We start from the raw sequence: 19,709 nt of genomic DNA, 5'->3' as shown, positions 1-19,709 counted from the left end.
AGGGACCCTGCTCTTCCCACTATACAACTCTCAGTCTGTGGCTTCCTGCTGCCTCCATTCCCCTCCTCACATCATGTCAGTGCCCCTGTGAAATGATCAATTTATTTACAGTTCCTTATATAGCACAGCACATTATGCATTTCCTGATATACTCTGTGCTGCTGGGGGACCCTGCTACTTCCACTATATAACTCTAAAGGTGTGAGTTTGTGCTACCTGCATTCCCCTCCTCACATCATGTCACTGCCCCTGTCACATGCAGCCCTGTCCTACCTGACATATCATGCATCTCCTAATATAATCTGTGCTGTTGGGACCCTGCTCCTCCCACTATATAACTCTCAGTCTGTGACTTCCTGCTGCCTCCATTCCCCTCCTCACATCATGTCACTGCAACTGTCACATGAAGCGCTGTCGTCACTGACATATCATGCATATTCTGATATTGTCTGTGCTGCTGTCTCACCCCCAGTGGTGCTAGGGGTGTCTTACCTGCACAGTGTTTGTTCCCTGATTGTAAGTCATATGTGTAGCAAGTTTGGTGTAAATAGGTCCAGGCATTCCGGAGTTATACTGTCACCTGAAATACTCTGTGCTGCTGTCCAGCCCCTAGGGGTGTCTTACCCCAACAATGTTTGTTCCCAGATTGTAAGTCATATGTGTACCAAGTTTGGTGTAAATTGCTCCAGGCATTCCAGAGTTATTCTGTCTTGCAGAAATACTCTGTGCTGCTGCAACACCCCTAGGGGTGCTAGGGATGTGTTACCCTCACAGTGTTTGTTCCCAGATTGTAAGTCATTTGTGTACCAAGTTTGGTGTAAATTGCTGCAGGCATTCGGGAGTTGACAGTGACATTTGTAAAACCGGTTCTTAGCAAGCACCTGGGACCTAAGGAGAAGCTACCTGCCAAGTTTCAAGATTGTAGGCCTTATGGCAGTGATTTTCAACCTTTTTCAACTCGCGGCACACCAAACCGAATTTTTAAAATGCCAAGGCACACCATCAGTTCCCCACGACCACCAAGGGGGGGTGGGGGCGGGTTTGGGGAAACACACATTGGCCTCCAGAGAAACAAAACACATATTGGCCCCCTCAGCAATTGAAAAACATTGACCCCCACAGTAATTGCAGCACACATTGGCCCTGAAACTGATTGCAGCAAATATTGACCCCCATGGTAATTGCAGCACATTGGCCCCCACGGTAATTGTAGCATACATTGACCTCCACGGTAATTGCAGCATACATTGGTCCCCATGATAATTGCAGCACAAATTGGCCCCCACGGTAAATGCAGAACACACTGACCCAAAGGTAATTGCAGAACATATTGGCAGTAACAATAAATACAAATGTACAGGAACCTACTGTGCTTGAGTAGGTTGGTTGATCTGTAGCTGTGGAGGAGGCAGGAGCTGTGTACGGTCTCCCTCCTTCAGCGGTGCAGCCAGTGGAGAGGAGTGAGGACACAGGAGCAGCGCTGGGCGGGCAGGTGACGTGGAGCAGCGCTCGGCGGGCAGGTGACATGGAGGAGTACTGGGCGGGCGGTCGACGTAGCGTGCGTGTGTAACCCATGAGTCACGCTGCTGCTCCATACAGGTCACAGGCCAGGCTGCGTCTGGACTACCCGGAAGAGCCTAGCGCCGCCCGAGCCCGACATTATGAATTAAAGTGAGGCAGCGGCAGGGTTATGCAGCGGGCATCTCTGGCGGCATCTCTGGCGGCACACCTCAGAACCGCTCGCGGCACACCAGTGTGCCGCGGCACAGCGGTTGAAAAACGCTGCCTTATGGTTTAAGAGATTTTGTGATGAGTCAATCAGTGAGTCAACCTCCTTTTGTGCCTTTTATATATTTAGATAGTAGGGGCTAGATTTACAATTGCATGGTCTGTCAAAGCCACCAATCATTGGGCCTATTTCAGACCTGATCGCTCCTCTGCAAATTTGCAGCGGTTTGCGCTTGGATAGTCGCCACCCAGACAGAGTGAAAATCCGCCCCGTGCAAGTCTACGTACGACATGCGAAAAGTTTTGCAAACGCCAGTCAGCTGCAAATCCATTCACAACTCACTCAGCATCAAATGTTTTTTTTCAGTCTGTGCAGTCTGTGCGTAGCCCAGGATCTACTCCTACAGTGCAAAATAAACAGGCTGATCGGGTCAGATCTGACGTCACACACCCTCCCTGAAAATGCTTGGGTATGCCTGCTTTTTTCCGGACACTCCCAGAAAACGTCAAGTTACCACCCACAAACGTCCGCTTCCTATCAATCAGCTTGCATTTGCCTGGCGATCAAAAAAGACGCTGATTTCTTCTGACCTCGCGTGTGCGCATTGTGACCTGTACGCATGCACAGTCGATCGTTAATCGGACGCCTTGCAAATTCGCACAAAGCGATCAGGTCTGAATTATGCCCATTGATGGCTGTGATAAACTGCGCAAAAGAAAACCAGGCCCCAAGAGATTATGGGGGTCATTCCGAGTTGTTCGCTCGCTAGCAGTTTTTAGCAGCCGCGCAAACGCTATGCCGCCGCCCACTGGGAGTGTATTTTGGCTTAGCAGAAGTGCGAACGAAAGGATCGCAGAGTGGCTACAAAATAATTTTGTGCAGTTTCAGAGTAGCTTCAGACCTACTCAGCGCTTGCGATCACTTCAGACTATTCAGTTCCTGTTTTGACGTCATGAACACGCCCTGCGTTCTCCCAGCCACGCCTGTGTTTTTCCCGAACACTCCCTGAAAACGGTCAGTTGACACCCAGAAACGCCCACTTCCTGTCAATCACTCTGCGGCCAGCAGTGCGACTGCGCTAGACCCTGTGTGAAACCACATCGTTCATTGTAATAGTACGACGCGCGTACGCATTGCGCTGCATACGCATGCGCAGAAGTGCCTTTATTTGCCTGATTGCTGCGCAGCGAATGAAAGCAGCTAGCGATCAACTCGGAATTACCCCTTATGGCCCAATCCTCAAAAAGATATTTGAATTAGAACTTATGTCTTCTGTACTGAGATGCGGGTACTACCACTCCTATTACAACTATAGAAAAACACAAACGAGCAAGAGAATTCTGTTGCTGTGGAGACTAGGTTACTAGGTGAATAGTTTCTAGCTTTGGGCCTGATTCACAGCTGCAAATTTATACGTGCTAATGATACAGGCGCCATTTGTATTGAGACGCCCACTGATATAGTCTCTGAACTGCTGTTTTGTGTACAGAGATGCAACCATTGGAAGCAGATCGGTCAAACATCGACCTTTGGAGTAAAGCTATGGTTGTGCCATATGGCAGTAAGATACCAGAGCCATTGTAACTGTATATGGGATCTCATGCCCTGAAAATGGCGACACACCTGCTTGTGAGTCGCCACTCCACCATTACCCCCCAACAAACAGTCCCTGACTGTCAATCGCTTTACAAATAAATCTACTTTGCGACCGTCATCGCTAGACCATTGCAGCACATACCCAGTACGTCTTCTACACATGCGCAGTGGAAAAAAATTGCTCCACTGCGTACAATATTGACATTGCGTCCATATAGCTTGGTTGATAGGAAGGTGACATAAAGTGATTGATGGCAATCTCTGTATCTGCTCAGAGGCTATGTTTAAAAATATTACAACTACTGTACCTTCTGTTAATAAATATAGGACAGCTCTCTGTGTTCAGTCAATCCTACTTAAAATGCTCTAAGTAACATCGCAGCTATTAATTATGGATTTGTTTGGAGATAGCAGAGCGCGGAAACATCACTCATGACATAAAATAGTCATTACTACAGGATTTTCTGTGGAGGGGTTCTTTAGGAACAAGCAGTAAGGGGACAGGGTCCAAAGCATTAAGGGGATAGGATCCACCTGTCCCTTCTAGTGGCTTATCAGTGTAAGGTGGGGGCTATTCAGCTGAGCATGTGAAGTGCTGTAGAGATAGACAACCTCGCTGTTTGTGAGAACATACTATATAAGACACATAAAAAAGTAAATATGATAGGATTGAGATGACATTTCATTAGACCTGAATGCTCAGATCTCACTGTACTAAAACCTAGTGAAATATAATAATAAGGATGTTTTCTAACTTCTACTTGCCTGGTGGTCCACAGAAAAAGCCATCTACTCCATCTTTTTGCTCCACCATCCTACGGTAACGGGTGTCTCTTCTGGGGACTTGTTGAAATAGCTTCTCATTCCTTCTGCTGGGTTCAAGGTCATCCAAACTGGGAGGGAGGGAGGGAGGAAGGAAGGAAGGAAGGAAGGAAGGAAGGAAGGAAGGAAGGAAGGAAGGAAGGAAGGAAGGAAGGAAGGAAGGAAGGAAGAACTTTGTTACTCAAGTTTACTAAATATGGGGCTTTATTCAGGTTGCATCGGGATGCGACCGCAATTTACCTTAGGCGGCACATGCACAGGTCTTGTCCTGCATGTCCGAGTCCGGCCAATGCAATTGCATCATATTGGCAGCGAATGCCTCCACCTGACTAACAGACAGAGGCGTTTGCAGGGCGGCGATGCAGCATTGCGGGGGTGGGATGCTACAAGGAGGATGGGTCGGCGCTGTTTGCGGGGTGGCTGCATGACATCATGACATCAGATGCAGCCGCTCTGATGGAAAAATGGCGGTGGTGCGACTGGCTTTGCCGCCAGGCTGCGAAGGCAGGGGTCATCCACAGTTGCTGCGACTGCAATTAAATTGCGCCCGCTGCCGCTGGACGGGATGGCCAACATGCTGGGGGGCCTTGCCCTGCACTGGGCGGCCCCAAGCATGCGATAGAAATGATTGCAGATTCTGCTTTTTAGCAGAATCTGCAATACAACCTGAATAGGGTACATAGGGGGTCATTCCGAGTTGATTGCACGCTGCAACTTTTTGCGGCCCGTGCGATCAGATAGTCGCCACCTATGAGGGAGTGTATTTTAGCTGTGCAAGTGTGCGAACGCTTGTGCAGGGGAGCAGTACAAAAACATTTTGTGCAGTTTCTGAGTAGGTCTGAACTTACTCAGCCGCTGTGATCACTTCAGCCTATCAGGTCCCGGAATTGACGTCAGACACCCACCCTGCAAACGCCTGGACACGCCTGCTTTTCCTCTATACTCCCAGTAAAGGGCCAGTTGCCACCCCGGAACGCCGTCCTGCTGTCAGTCACCTTGGGATCGCCGCTGCGATTAAATCTTCGTAAGAACATTCGCTGCCTGGCGTTCCCCGTCGCAGGGTAGCGATGCGCCTGTGCATTGTGGTCGCAGCACATGCACATTCCGGACCCGATCGCACGGCGAAAAAACTGCAGCGTGCGATCGGGTCGGAATGACCCCCTTAGTCATTGCATTTACTATAACAAGTCACACAGTTTAAAATAAAGACAGATGACTAATAAAAAATGACAATCACAATATTCATAAAGACATACACTGAGAAGGTTCAATCTACGTGTGCTCAGTCGATAAATTCACATTTTTGTAAATTGCGGAAATAATAAATATTTTATTTTTACGTGCAAATCAGGTAATAGCCTGTCACAGAAAAGAGCTTTGCAGTGAACTGGTAGCAATCGATTATTAATAATCTGATAAGAGCCTGTCCCAGAGAGGAATCATGCGCAGAACGCAATTGCGATGGAACATAGGGGGTCATTCCGAGTTGATCGCTAGCTGAAAATGCTCGCTGCACAGCGATGATGCAAAAAACGGCACTTCTGCGCATGCGTATGTGGTGCAATGCGCACGCGCAACGTACTTTCACAACGGCTGAAGTAGTTTTACACAATTTTGGAGGGTTACCACCTGCGCACTGAGGCAATGCCAAATACCTAATGAGTATGGCGAGCTGCTGATGTTTGTAGGTGATCTATCCTACTAGAAAAGTTTGCAGAGTGTATATACAACACAGCGCTCAGCCCCTGATGATGAACTTATGGGGTGTCAGTGTTCACTTTATCTGTATAATCTTAATTATATTAATGTATCACAGGTGTAAATCATAACTTATATTGATGTTGAAAAGATAATAATAATATTATTAATAATAATAACAATAATAATAATAATGATAATAATAATAATGTCAGCTTGAGGTACCAATTAGATTTTTATTGGGGAGTCACAGTGCTCCTCCCAGGCACTTAGTAAATAATATGGGTTAATTTTATAACTATTCGGGGTTAATTCAGTCCATGCAATTGCGTGAATTTCCTCCTGTACGTTAATTTTCAAGAATCTCTGACCCTTGTCATAGGTCCGTATAATTAGTGTGTCCAAATGATCCAATCAAAATTAAGAATAAAAAGTTGCAATAAAGAATAAAAGGATCCAATTGCTGATCGCAAAAGACAATGCTAAATGTGTTGTCACTGCCCTAAATAGGGCCGTCTTTAATCCTGCTAACCGCAGCAGATATAAATGTCAAATGCAAATATAAGTTGGGGGATATATGTTCTGGGGGTGCGGCGTCCCGTAACCCTCAGGTGCACTGCTCCCAGAGGAAGGCCAACTAAGGCTGAAACGCGTTGGAGGAAGACGACATAATTCTAACATTTAGCATCCTTCAAACATCTGCTGACAAGACCAATCGCTTCCCGATCCCGCAGTCTCCTTCACTGGATAGTGAAGTAGAGCCGCCGTCAGTGCTGCAGCGCGCCGGGGACTGAGCGCCTGTAACAGGCTAACAGTACCCGGAAGTGCCGTAGCCGCCGGTGATTCCGTCGCCCCGAAGGTCCGTGCTTCGGTGTGCAGGCTGCACACAGATTCTCTACACCGGCCGGGGAGCGAGACGGAGGGACAGACAAACAAACAAGCACAGCGGGGGACGAGAGGCTAAGACGACCAGAAGAAGAAGGGTAAGTATATGCACCTGAGGGTTACGGGACGCCGCACCCCCAGAACATATATCCCCCAACTTATATTTGCATTTGACATTTATATCTGCTGCGGTTAGCAGGATTAAAGACGGCCCTATTTAGGGCAGTGACAACACATTTAGCATTGTCTTTTGCGATCAGCAATTGGATCCTTTTATTCTTTATTGCAACTTTTTATTCTTAATTTTGATTGGATCATTTGGACACACTAATTATACGGACCTATGACAAGGGTCAGAGATTCTTGAAAATTAACGTACAGGAGGAAATTCACGCAATTGCATGGACTGAATTAACCCCGAATAGTTATAAAATTAACCCATATTATTTACTAAGTGCCTGGGAGGAGCACTGTGACTCCCCAATAAAAATCTAATTGGTACCTCAAGCTGACATTATTATTATTATCATTATTATTATTATTGTTATTATTATTAATAATATTATTATTATCTTTTCAACATCAATATAAGTTATGATTTACACCTGTGATACATTAATATAATTAAGATTATACAGATAAAGTGAACACTGACACCCCATAAGTTCATCATCAGGGGCTGAGCGCTGTGTTGTATATACACTCTGCATAGTTTTACACAATGTCTAGCGACGCAGAGTGATTGACAGGAAGTGGGCGTTTCTGGGTGTCAACTGACAGTTTTCAGGGAGTGTTCGAAAAAACGCAGGCGTGCCTGGAAAAACGCAGGCGTAGCTGGGCGAATGCAGGGCGTGTTTGTGACGTCAAAACAGGAACTGAACAGTCTGAAGTGATCGCAAGCGCTGAGTAGGTCTGAAATACTCTGAAACTACACAATTTTTTTTTTTAGCCGCTCTGCGATCCTTTCGTTCTCACTTCTGCTAACCTAAAATACCCTCCTAGTGGGAGGCGGCATAGCGTTTGCACGGCTGCTAAAAACAGCTAGCGAGTGATCAACTCGGAATGACCCCCATAGGGTAGGAACACGGCGACAATTACAGTAAAGCAGAAGATCTCTATGCGCCAATTATCTCCATAGGCACATATAATATTAGCTATCTGGGCAAACCTTCAAAAAGATACAGTAAACTTTTTGGAGCTTGGTAATTTGGCCCAGGCCGCAGTCCCTATTTAGAATAAACGGGACCGCAATCTGCAGCGTTACTGACTGTTAGAGATGTCTCTGATAACTCCTGTCAAGATCCGCTACTGCTGTGGTGCCCTCCGCTGCTGCGGCCCACTGTCCGTTGTGAAGGGAAACTAGACGCTACGCGTCTAATTTACCTTCCTGGAGAGGACCTTCACTGCAAAGGTCCTCTCCACGAAGGGAACTAGACGCTTAGTGTTTAGTTTACCTTCGTGGAGAGGACCTTTGCTGTGCGGTGCACGATAGCGTCATTGCGCACCGCACATCCTACAACAGTACAGGGGGCATAACTGACCACGCCCCCTGTATGAATCCACGCCCCCTAATGCCGTCCGGGGCGCCAGAAGCCCCGGAACTGGCCCTGCCTGATATGCAAACTATGCGGAAATCTGCATGGTTCTAGCCTTCATAAGTAGATTCCTTCCTCCTGACTGATATCTAAAATACTAGGTTTCCACAGTACTATTGTTGGTTGTGACTGCTGCCTAGGTAAACATTTCTGCAGGTGTTCTTTCTTACCAAGTGCATCCTTGCTGTAGTCACATTAAACAGCCCTTCTAGTCGCATACGAAATTATACGTTATACCCCCTTCACATCGCACAAATAACCCGGTATCGACACGGCATATTGCCGTGTCGACACGGGTCAGTGTGCGATGTGAAAGCACTTTCTGAGAATTAGCGGGTCGCCTGACCCAGTAATTCAACACGGTATAAAAGAAGGATTATACCCGGGTTGAATACCGGGTCAGGCGCAGTGTGAATGGGAGCCGTGTCGATGCGACACGGTTCCCATTCACAGCACAGGCAGAGGCGGCGCAGGAGCTGAGCTCATCTCCCAGCGCCGCCTCCACCCCCGCCCCTGCTGCTGCTGCGCCTCCCCGCTGCTATGGCAACCGACCCGGTATATTGCTGGGTCGGAAAGCCAGCAGAGGGGAGCAAATGCCGGATCCCACCCGGTATGGACACGTTTCTTTTACCAGGTGGGATCCGGCATTTGCGATGTGAAAGCGGTATTACAGTGTTCTCTTGGAAAACACTGTAACATAGCCTTTCATATGCAGGTACAGTTGCAGTTGCACACAGAATATAGGCATGCCGCATATTATTTTAATCAGTAGATGCTGCTTGTGCGTTTTATTTGCAAAAAAAAAAAAAAAAAAGACGCTCGCTGTTAGCAGAGCTGCCCGGGAACTGCCGTCTCACTCACACCAGGCATCTCACGGTGCATGGCGTATTGAGGCTAGATGTAAGAGGACACGTGTGTAGTTAAACTACATGGGAGGACCCTTTAAGTTTGAGTTTATGTTGGAAGAGAAGCCTATATCACAATCCCATATTTTTACATATGCTTTGGAGATGCACTGCACAACATATATGCAATTAATGCTTATCCTTCATCCTGTTTATTATATATAATATATATATATATATATATATATATATATTACTGCATATACAATTAATGATTAGCCTTCATTCTGTATATTATTTATATATATAACTATCTCTCTCTCTCTCTCTCTATATATATATATATATATATATATATGTAGATTATACTTGCCTACTCTGGAAAACTAGTTTCAGGGAGGTCCTAGATTGCATAAGAGTTTACACGGCATGCCACGCCTAAATGGGCATACAGGTGTTAGTGCCACCCCACACACACACGGGTCAGTGCCAGACTACACACACACATACAGAGGTCAGTGCCAGACTACACCTACACACGCGCGCACACACACACACACACACTTGGGAGCCAAATTGACCTACCAGTATATTTTTGGATTGTGGGAGGAAACCCACGCGCGCACGGGGAGAATATATAAACTCCACACAAGTAGGACCATGGTGGGAATTGAACCCAAGCCCTCAGTGCTGTGAGGCAGTAATGCCAATCATTACTGCCCCAAGTTAGACAGTCTATGGGTAGCTTAATTGTGTCTACCACAAAAAGATGCATATGCCTGTGCTAGCTTTATGTGACGTCTCTAGACTACTAAGAAGAAGTCCCAAAAACTTCAACTCACAACCCTAATACTGCCCACTCCATATATCAACCCTAAATCTACTGTTAGATGATAATACACCAATTAATGAAGATTGCACACACAATGGGGGTCATTCCGAGTCGTTCGCTCTGTAATTTTCTTCGCATCGCAGCGTTTTTCTGCTTAGTACGCATGCGCAATGTTCGCACTGCGACTGCGCCAAGTATTTTTGCTATGAAGATAGTTTTTTTACTCACGGCTTTTTCTTCGCTCCGGCGATCATAATGTGATTGACAGGAAATGGGTGTTACTGGGCGGAAACACGGCGTTTTATGGGCGTGTGGATAAAAACGCTACCGTTTCCGGAAAAAACGCGGGAGTGGCTGGAGAAACGGGGGAGTGTCTGGGCGAACGCTGGGTGTGTTTGTGACGTCAAACCAGGAACGACAAGCACTGAACTGATCGCAGATGCCGAGTAAGTCTGAAGCTACTCTGAAACTGCTAAGTAGTTTGTAATCGCAATATTGCGAATACATCGTTCGCAATTTTAAGAAGCTAAGATTCACTCCCAGTAGGCGGAGGCTTAGCGTGTGTAACTCTGCTAAAATCGCCTTGCAAGCGAACAACTCGGAATGAGGGCCAATATTCAGTTATAGCCAAATATCACTACATATGGGTTAGTGCTAACTTGCACACACACAGTCACACACACATCAGTGTATGCTTACACACACACAAACAGACACTCACGTAACCATGCCTGCTCCCTCCTCCTGCAGCATCTCATCTGAGCTCAGAGCAGCCTCTGAAGTGTCCACTCTGCACACCAGGCCAGCACACCAAGATCACTCACCCCTTCCCTGATGTCTCACTTGCCGTGGATCCCAGCGCGTAGGTGGGAGAGTGGGAGGGATCCGCCACTGCTGCCTCCACCGGAGGGAGGCGCTGTATATTTTGGTTTCCATGCCTGCTCATCATCACTGGCAGGCTCTGCTGAGTGCTGACCTGCTAGGCTGCCTGCGGTGCATGGCCGGCCGCTAAGCGTGTGGACTCGCGGATGCGCGGCCCTAAAATCAGCTGGCTCGGGGGGATTGAGGGGGATTTGCGGGGCAGCGGGACATGGGTGGGTGGAGCGGAAGCCTCCCGCAGAATGCGGGAGTGTTGGCAAGTATGATGTAGATATATATATATATATATATATATATATATTTTTTTTTTTTTAAATATATATATTTAAAAAAAATTATATATATATATATATATATATGGGGGAGCTCTCCTTGCATATTGGGAGAGTAAGCCGGCCTTCCAGAACCTGGCCAACACCCCAGTGAAGAGGATGGTCTAGAGGCTCGACAACGCCACTCGTGGCTAATCTCTTCATCATAGATGCACCAAATGTGGCAATGTGACAATGCCAAAATCTGCACCACTGCTTGGGTGGGAAAGGGCTGCAGTGACATAAATATCGAGACCACACTCCCCAGCGCACTACCTGGAGCTCCCCTCTCCTGGATATTTTTAGAGGGGGGCAAGGAACAGATGGCCGTTATGGTGTAGGTTGTTTAGCTGTTATTTCCTAATAGTAACCACAAGCAGAGAAATGACATCTATGAATAACACTGGGCCAGAATCAGAGTTGTATGCTAATGCTGCCGCAGAGACGGGTTGTACGCAGCGGATGTGCGAATATATGCAAATGCAGCAGCATCAGAAAAATTGGACTGAGATGCCCACCGGAGTCATTGCAGCAGTCCGCAACTGTGTACGCACTACGCACAGGCATAATCGGAAGCAGATTATGAAAACAACGACTCCCTGATTGAGTCTACGGGCACTCAGAATGGCCGATGCATCTGAGACGCCTGCGCCGTATTATCTGCGCTTGGGATCACAGTGTCAGTGAGAGACATGCCATGACAACTCTCTCAACACTCCTGCATAAAGCATCAATTGTGTCAGTATTTAGCACATAAAGCAATTAAAACTATTAATTAAACTGGAAAAAAAAAGAAAGGTAGAACTAGTCCTAAAACTAATGTTATACCTGTTCTTCTCGCCATGCGGATAGGCAGACAGAGCCTTTCTGTAGCCAGTGTTGCTCTGTATATTTTTCCAGGTTGTTAATTTCCTCCCAATTTCTGTATCTCTGGGTTCAAAACCCTGCTGTAGACAGAGAATTGTACATGACAAATATAATAGGGGATGGTAGAATGAGAGCATATTAATAATGAAATTCATGGAGGTGTTTAATTGATCTACGTTTCAATCTATTTCAAAATATGATTCAGATCTGATCGTTGCTGTGCATTTTCGCACCGCGGGGGATCAGAACCTAACTGCACATGTGTATGTACCGCAATGCGCACGCGCGTCAGACAACAACAATGGCCATCGCTGGTCAGCGATGGGATGGTGCAAAAAATCAGATCACGCGGGCCTTGGCAAGGTGATTGACAGGAAGAGGCCATATGTGGGTGGTAACTGACCGTTTACAGGGAGTGTCCGCAAAAATGCAGGCGTTACCGAGCATTTTCAGGGAGGGTGTCTGACGTCAGCTTTGGCCCCCATTAGCCTGTTCTCATTGGATTGGAGTAATAAGTCCTGGGTTTCACACGGACTGCACAAAGTGGATTTTCGCAGCTCAGCTACACATGTGATCGCACACTTGCGCGGTGAATTTACACTCCCCCTGGAGGCGGCGACTATCTGATCTCAGGACAGCAAAATTAGCAGCCCAGCGATCAGATCTGAGTTAGGCTCGGAGTTCAAAAAGTCCCACCGCAGTGACTGTGATAAGCAAGTCTCCCCACAGAGAATGTGTGCTAAGTAATATGACAGCATAATTGTTTTTTAAAAACTTAATTTACATGAAATAAAAGAGAATTTGTTAAGCACTTATCTACATTAAGGGGGGTATTCAATTGTTTGAAAAGTAAGTTGGGTGTCTCTTTTTTCCTATCTAATAGACAGGAAAAAACAGACACCCAACCGATTTTTCAAACATTTGAATTCCCCCCTAGGTGTTGAATGTGTTGTCTCTTTCTGGCCTCCCATGGCTGCAGATGAGATTTGCATAGTGCTCACTGCGGAGGGACTTTCTGTACGCACTGTATTTTTGTAGTACGAGTAAGCTATTCCATGTCTAGCTGCCTAGCTCCAATTTAAAATGACTGTAGCAAAAATATTGCACATTTCATGTGTACTTCTGTATGCAAAACCTACTAATCATTCTCACTTGTTATAACGAAACAGTAAAACACAGCAGGCTGCCCAGCTAAGCTAAAGTTGTTATTATGTATATGATTTTAACAGGAACCCACACTTTTATGTAGACGTATGACTTGACATTTTTAGGATATTTCTGGTTTTCCCTTAAATCTGTAATATTAGTGCTTTTCATCCAGAGAAAGCTCACCATCAAAGGGTCGGAAAAGTCTGGCATTTGTCCAATCAGGAGCCCAGCCAACGTACACACCAACATCAGGACCAAACAGACTGCCAAGATGGGTAGTGGCCAGTCAGTTATCAGCTGAGAGTAACTGTAAGTAAATCACAGTAACACAAAGATATTAATTATTTATTTGCAATGCCAAAATGACTTCTGTAAAGTAGCAGTGTAATTGTAATGATTCCCTGGAGCAAATTTACATTCATTCAATTTACATTTATTATAAATAGTGTGGCGGGGATGTTAGAATAACGTCTACATTTAGGACTACATATGGGGGGTAATTCCAAGTTGATCGCAGCAGGATTTTTGTTAGCAATTGGGCAAAACCATGGTCACGGCAGGAGAGGCAGATATAACATGTGCAGAGAGAGTTAGATTTGGGTGTGGTGTGTTCAATCTGCAATCTAATTTGCAGTGTAAAAATAAAGCAGCCACTATTTACCCTGCACAGAAATAAAATAACCCACCCAAATCTAACTCTTTCTGCTCATATAATATATCGGCCTCCCCTGCAGTACACATGGTTTTGCCCAATTGCTATCAAAAATCCTGCTGCGATCAACTTGGAATTATCCTCATGGGTTTAGAAATAAAAAAAAAGTGCCTATATTACTATTACATTTTATTTATAAGGCGTCAAAAGTGTTTCGCAGCGCCGTACAAAGGACAGTACAGGGAGACAAAACTTAGCATTACAGAAAATAAATAACAAAAATAGTGTACAGGTAACAAAGAGCACCACAATTCTCAAGACATAATACAGCTAAGATGTAAGTAGTGAGGGAGTAATCAGCGTACTACTTGGGGCTGGTGGCCATAGATGGAGATGAGCCTTTACCAGCAGGAGAAAAAGCGGGTAAAGATGGTCACTGAGTAGGGGAGAGCTGCGAGTGAAATGTGTCAAGAAGAGGGCTTGGATAACAAGAGGAAAGAGGGCCCTGCTCTGAAGAGCTAACAATCTAGTGGGAAGGGTCGACAGGAAGGGGTATGGAGGAGCGGCCTCAGGATTAGGTTATGCATCGGGAGGGTATGAATAGGTGGATTTTTAGTGCCCATTTGAAGCTTTCCAAGGTCGGGGAGAGTCTAATCGAGCGGGAGAGTGCATTCCACTGAAGGGGTGCAGCACAGGCATAGTCTCGAACATGGGAAGCAGCAACCAGGTCAGTGGAGAGGCGACGGTCATTGGTCGACCGTAGGGGGCAGGAGGGAGTATGAAGAGAGAGGAGGTTGGAGATGTAGGAAGCAGTGGAATTAGAGATGGCCTTGTATGTGAGGGTGAGGAGTTTGAAGAGGATTCTGTAGGGGAATGGGAGCCAGTGTAGATTTTGTCGAATGGGAGTGGCAGTTGTGGAGCGGCGAGAGAGGAAGCTAAGCTTAGCTGCCGAGTTCAGAACAGATTGGACAGGAGCAAGATGGGAGCAAGCGAGGCCAGTGAGGAGAACATTGCAGTAGTCGGGTCGCGAGATCACCAGTGAGTGGATGATAAGTTTACTGACAGCCGGCATCCCATCCATCGGCAAATCATACTGAACCCACGGATTGATCCAATTACCAGTGCCAGTTTGTGTTGACTACATTTGTTTTAAGCAGCCGCCTGTTGAGCTTGTGATTGTGGATTTATACTATTTGATGTTAATAATAATTACTTTTAATTTAATTTTACCCACTGTTTGGATGTGCGCATGGATTATCTGGTTATTTTATTTGGAGTGACTGGTTTGCAGATCATGAGCTACTAATCTTCAGCCTTTTGGCTTGTCTCATTTAGTTTGATGCATTTTAACAGAAAGATTTAAAGGTAAAGAATGGAAATGTCATACTGCACCTTTTTGGCATCCTGAATGCTTTATCGTGCCTTGCAAAATAACAACAGATGAAAAATAGTTAATATGGCTCATCCCTGATATCAGCAAAGAGAAAGAAAGCAGAACTGAGAGAACAACATCAGTGTGAGACATAATATAATAAAAAAAAAAAATATATATATATATACACACACAATTCATAGGCATTTATAATGGACCCAATGTGTTGTGGGGAACCCTGAACTGCACACCCTGCACCAGTATCATACCTCACAGTACTGAAAGGCCTGCCAGCACTTGTCTCTCTCTGTGGCCGGCGCCATCTTTCCAGTGATAACTTCAGAAAGATGGCACAGCGAATTGAAAGCAAAGATGAAAATGCAGATTCACGCATGCACGCTACCATGCAATCTGTAGTCTGTTGAAAAGATAGTGACAACAGATGGGTTGGGATTGCGTGACCGACAGTCAGGAGACCACCAGTCAGCATCCTGACTGCGGGATCCCGGCCGCGGAATGCCGGCAGGGAGGGGGTGATCGCAACAAGTTCCTTGCGGGCGAGCTATGCTCACCACTCTGCGGGCTCAGTGGCGACCTGCAGTTGCCACAGGTTCTATTCCCACTCTATGGGTGTCGTGGATACCGGCGAGTGGTAATAGTCCCTGCTGGTCAGCATGCTGACTGGCGGGATCGTGAGTGGGCAGAATCCAGGGGTCGGGAATGTGACCTGCAGTCTCCTGACTGCCGGTCACATAACTGTATCCCCTACAGATATCTGGCCACCCTGTTGGAGGAGAATCAGCAGCAGTATTGGACAGAGGGCATGGTAGTCACACTTCCCAATTTCCTGTGATTGTACAATCACATTCCAGAAATAGGACAAACATAAAACCAAATCAGGAGAGACAACCTGTTTTGTTGCGATACAACATCATGAGTGTGTACACACGCCTACACAACATGATCTGCATGGCAATTCAATAGGTGTATAACCATCTCAGGTAACATCTCATCGGCAAGCCTATCTCCAGAACTTCCATTGAGTGTTATAACCTATCAAATAAGCGGACATACTAAATAAAACTTGAGGGACATGTGACATAAAAAAGGCTATTTTAAAGCTTACCTTACAGTCACTACATGATGCTGCATTGTTTGTGTTGCCCTCTGGCTATTTCCCCACTGCTTCCACAGGCAATCTGTGGCCTGATGTGAAGTGTCTGTGGAAAGATTGACACTAGACTGATGGGAACACAGTGTTCTCAGATCTTCATGGCCGGGTAGTTGGGGTACTGTGTAGTTTGACTTGCGCTCTTGGGGATTGCAGTGACAACACTTTGGTTGCTGATGTGTATCACTTCCGTGGGGCGGTATCTGTCCATTGGATCTGTTCATGGCAGGTGTGTGGAAATAGTTAGTTGTAGACGTACGGTCTCTCACACAACTGGGTGGCTCCTTTAGGAAACAGTGATGGAGCTCTTGTGCATTTCTAGTGTTTGGTGTTCCATGATCTTGTCCAATATTCTCACTGCCACTTTCTTGACAGTGTTCTCCATCCATTAGATTCCTGCAAATTGACAGAAAACCAAAATAAAAATAAAAATAACTCTTTCGTTCCTCCTTGGAACACCAACAGAAAATTATAAATATAAAAAAAACCCACATATTTTTTATTTCTTTGGAAAAATATGAAAAGAAAAGAGAAGAAAAGAAAATGGAAGGACTGCATCATAAAAGGTACAGATGTGTCCACACACACCTTTTCTATTTTTCTCAATTTGGCACGCCATGCATAGGACGACTTAGCTTTTTTCTATGAGGAGGGAGTGAATGGATTTTAAAATGTTTGTTTGCCATAACAGAGTATGTATAAAGTAGCATGTTAAAGAAAAATCACAAAGTATGGCTAAATCTGTGAGTCTATGGCATGTCAAGCCGTGCCATGCATGGCAGGATATTGGAAAGGTGTATGTGGACACATCTGTAGCTGCAAACTATACAGGAGCTAGACACAGCAATCATGATCGAAATAAATACATAGATCAGAGCAAGCAGAATAAGTTGAGAAATCTAGGCACAAGGGCACAAACTAAACGGGCACGGCAGTATAAATTGCACCTAGTCAGTCTCCCTCATGTTCGATATAGCACCCACTGGTAAATGTTCTTTATGACTACACAGTCTCTGCTATCCATGCCACAGTGTGACACTATGGGGGTCATTCTGAGTTGTTCGCTCGTTGCCGATTTTCGCAACGGAGCGATTAAGGCAAAAATGCGCATGCGCATGGTACGCAGCGCGCATGCGCATGGTAGTGAGCTGGGGGAAGGGGTGACCAGTAAGGTGTGAGGTAGAAAGTGTGAGCTGTGGGGGCAGTGAGTTGTGAGGAGAGCAGTGTCAGCTGTGGAAGGGGGAGGCAGTGACGTATTGGGGAGGGCAGTGTGTGTGTGTGTGTGGGGGGGGGGGAGGGGGTGATGGGGCAGTGTGATCAGTAGGGGGGCAGTGAGGGGTGGTAGAGCATTTACGTGGGCAGTGAGGTGTGATTGGGTAGTGAGCTGGGGGAAGGGGTGACCAGTGAGTTGTGAGGAGAGCAGTGTCAGCTGTGGAAGGGGGAGGCATGGAAGGAACTGGAGAGAGCTATGAATGGGTAATGAGAAGGCTTTTGGGAGGTATGGAGAGAGGTAATATTGACTCCTCAAGCATCCCCTCCCTGTGCAAGGACCCCCGTGTTTTAGTTTTGCCAAAACCACCTTCAAGTGAGGATTTTGCTTTTGGTTTTGGGTTCGGATTCCTTTAAAATCAATAAAAATTAATAAACATTAATCATAATAATAATAATAATAATAATACTAATCAATAAAAATTAATAAAACAGCTATAATCATGTAATTTGGACCTGTTTACATGCAATCCAAAACCAGAGTTTGGCTTTTAAGTTCTGAACTGACAACAGACTCGAGCCGGGACCCGGTTCCACTCCGAACCCTAAAGTGATTCCGAACTGGGACTCGATTCAACTTGGAACCCGTGGTGTGTTTGTACTTCAAGAAAAGCAACCTGCACATCTCTACTTGTAATGGTCTCATAATATGGCCACCATGTCTGCCCTACTGCAAAGGGGATCATAGCCGCATGCTGAAACACACCCGTGACACCTCCTGTCTTGGCAATCACTTCAGGTAACCTACCAGTCCCCTCACTGAGATGCTAATGGGTTGATGATGCCGTCTGAAATAAATATGATGTTGCACACATCAGCCATCGCATACATTGGCTTGCACATGCACAGTAAGGATTTCCTACACTTTGGGGGTCCCTACTGCGCATGCGCCGGGGCCGTAGTGCGCCGGCGCATGCCAGGCGGCCGAAGGCCGTAGCAGGGCTGAGATCGCCTCTGCCTGATTGACAGGCAGAGGTGATCGCTGGGCGGGAGGGGGCGGAACGGCGGCATTTGGTCGCCGTTTCGTGGGAGCGGTCCGGCCAATGCAGGCGTGGCCGGACCGAACGGGGGGCGGCCTGAATAGGCTGCATGACATCATACGCAGCAGCTGTGGGCCAGGGAGCGATGAGTAGCTCCCGGCCAGCACGCTAAAGCTGCGCTGACCGGGAGCTACTCTTGAAGTGCAAAGGCATCGCCGCTGTGCAATGCCTTTGCACGTCTGCGGGGAAGGGGTGGGGGGCCGGCACTGACATGCGGGCGTGATAGCCCTGTGCTGGGTGTCCCCCCGCATGTCAATATGGATGATCGGAGCTGTGCTAAATTTAGCACAGCTACGATCAGCTCGGAATGACCCCTTTATGCAAAAGAACTGTACAAAAACGTCAGCTCTGAGTCCCTCATTTCCTGCTGCATACAAGGTACATCGGGGCTGACTTATCCATCCCTTGTAACATCTATACCTCTATGCAGGGCATAAGCAGAAATACAGATCAAATATTTTATTTGTATGTACAGTATATTGACATAAACAGCGGGGAGCGTATTCTTGTTTTACTACTTATAAGCAAAGCCAGTTTAGTAAAATAAAAAACTGTGCTGTGGTTTGGGACAAGTAATTTCATGTCTGTGTTCTACATTAATTATCATCAATATTAATTCAAGCTGAATTTCACCGCTCATTGTAATTAAAAATGTCTTAGTCTTTAACCATTGGGAAATGAGCACTGCCCCTAGTAGGATACTGCATTGGTTTAATTTGCTAATCCTCTGACTTCCTGGCATTATATGCTGTGATAGCTCCATGTTGGGGAATTTGCATCTGTCCGTTAATGAAATGAATAAAAAGATTTGAATCGATCTAAGCAGATGCAGAACACAGTGTAATCTTTTCCCTCTTCTCTATCCTTTATCACAGCGGCCTTTAACCTAAGCACAACAATCTCAGAAGTACTGTATTCGTTTTAGCCCTGTAAGGAACATCTGCCTCTCTCTAGAGAAAGTACGAGTTTAAGCCAAGAGAAAACAAATATTAATTTT

The 19,709-nt window shown here is 46.1% G+C and overlaps 1 protein-coding gene across 4 annotated transcripts in view; it reads right to left on the bottom strand.

Moving 5' to 3' along the window:
• Positions 1–19,709, bottom strand: part of DISP2 (dispatched RND transporter family member 2) — a 72,319-nt gene that overhangs the window by 9,197 nt on the left and 43,413 nt on the right. For all 4 annotated transcript variants that reach the window (XM_063947312.1, XM_063947313.1, XM_063947311.1 and 1 more), the window contains 5 exons: positions 16,359–16,799; positions 15,253–15,282; positions 13,392–13,515; positions 12,021–12,139; positions 4,091–4,218 (listed from right to left, as the gene is read on the bottom strand). In XM_063947312.1, coding sequence (XP_063803382.1) covers positions 4,091–4,218; positions 12,021–12,139; positions 13,392–13,515; positions 15,253–15,282; positions 16,359–16,792 — 835 coding nt within the window. In that variant the 5' untranslated portion in view covers positions 16,793–16,799. The remainder of the gene's footprint in view (positions 1–4,090; positions 4,219–12,020; positions 12,140–13,391; positions 13,516–15,252; positions 15,283–16,358; positions 16,800–19,709) is intronic.

The sequence above is a fragment of the Pseudophryne corroboree genome, chromosome 12, assembly GCF_028390025.1.
Source record: "Pseudophryne corroboree isolate aPseCor3 chromosome 12, aPseCor3.hap2, whole genome shotgun sequence".
NCBI classification, from domain to species: Eukaryota; Metazoa; Chordata; class Amphibia; order Anura; family Myobatrachidae; genus Pseudophryne; species Pseudophryne corroboree.
The sequence above is the reverse complement of the archived record's forward strand: the minus strand, read 5'-3'. Positions and strand labels throughout refer to the sequence as shown.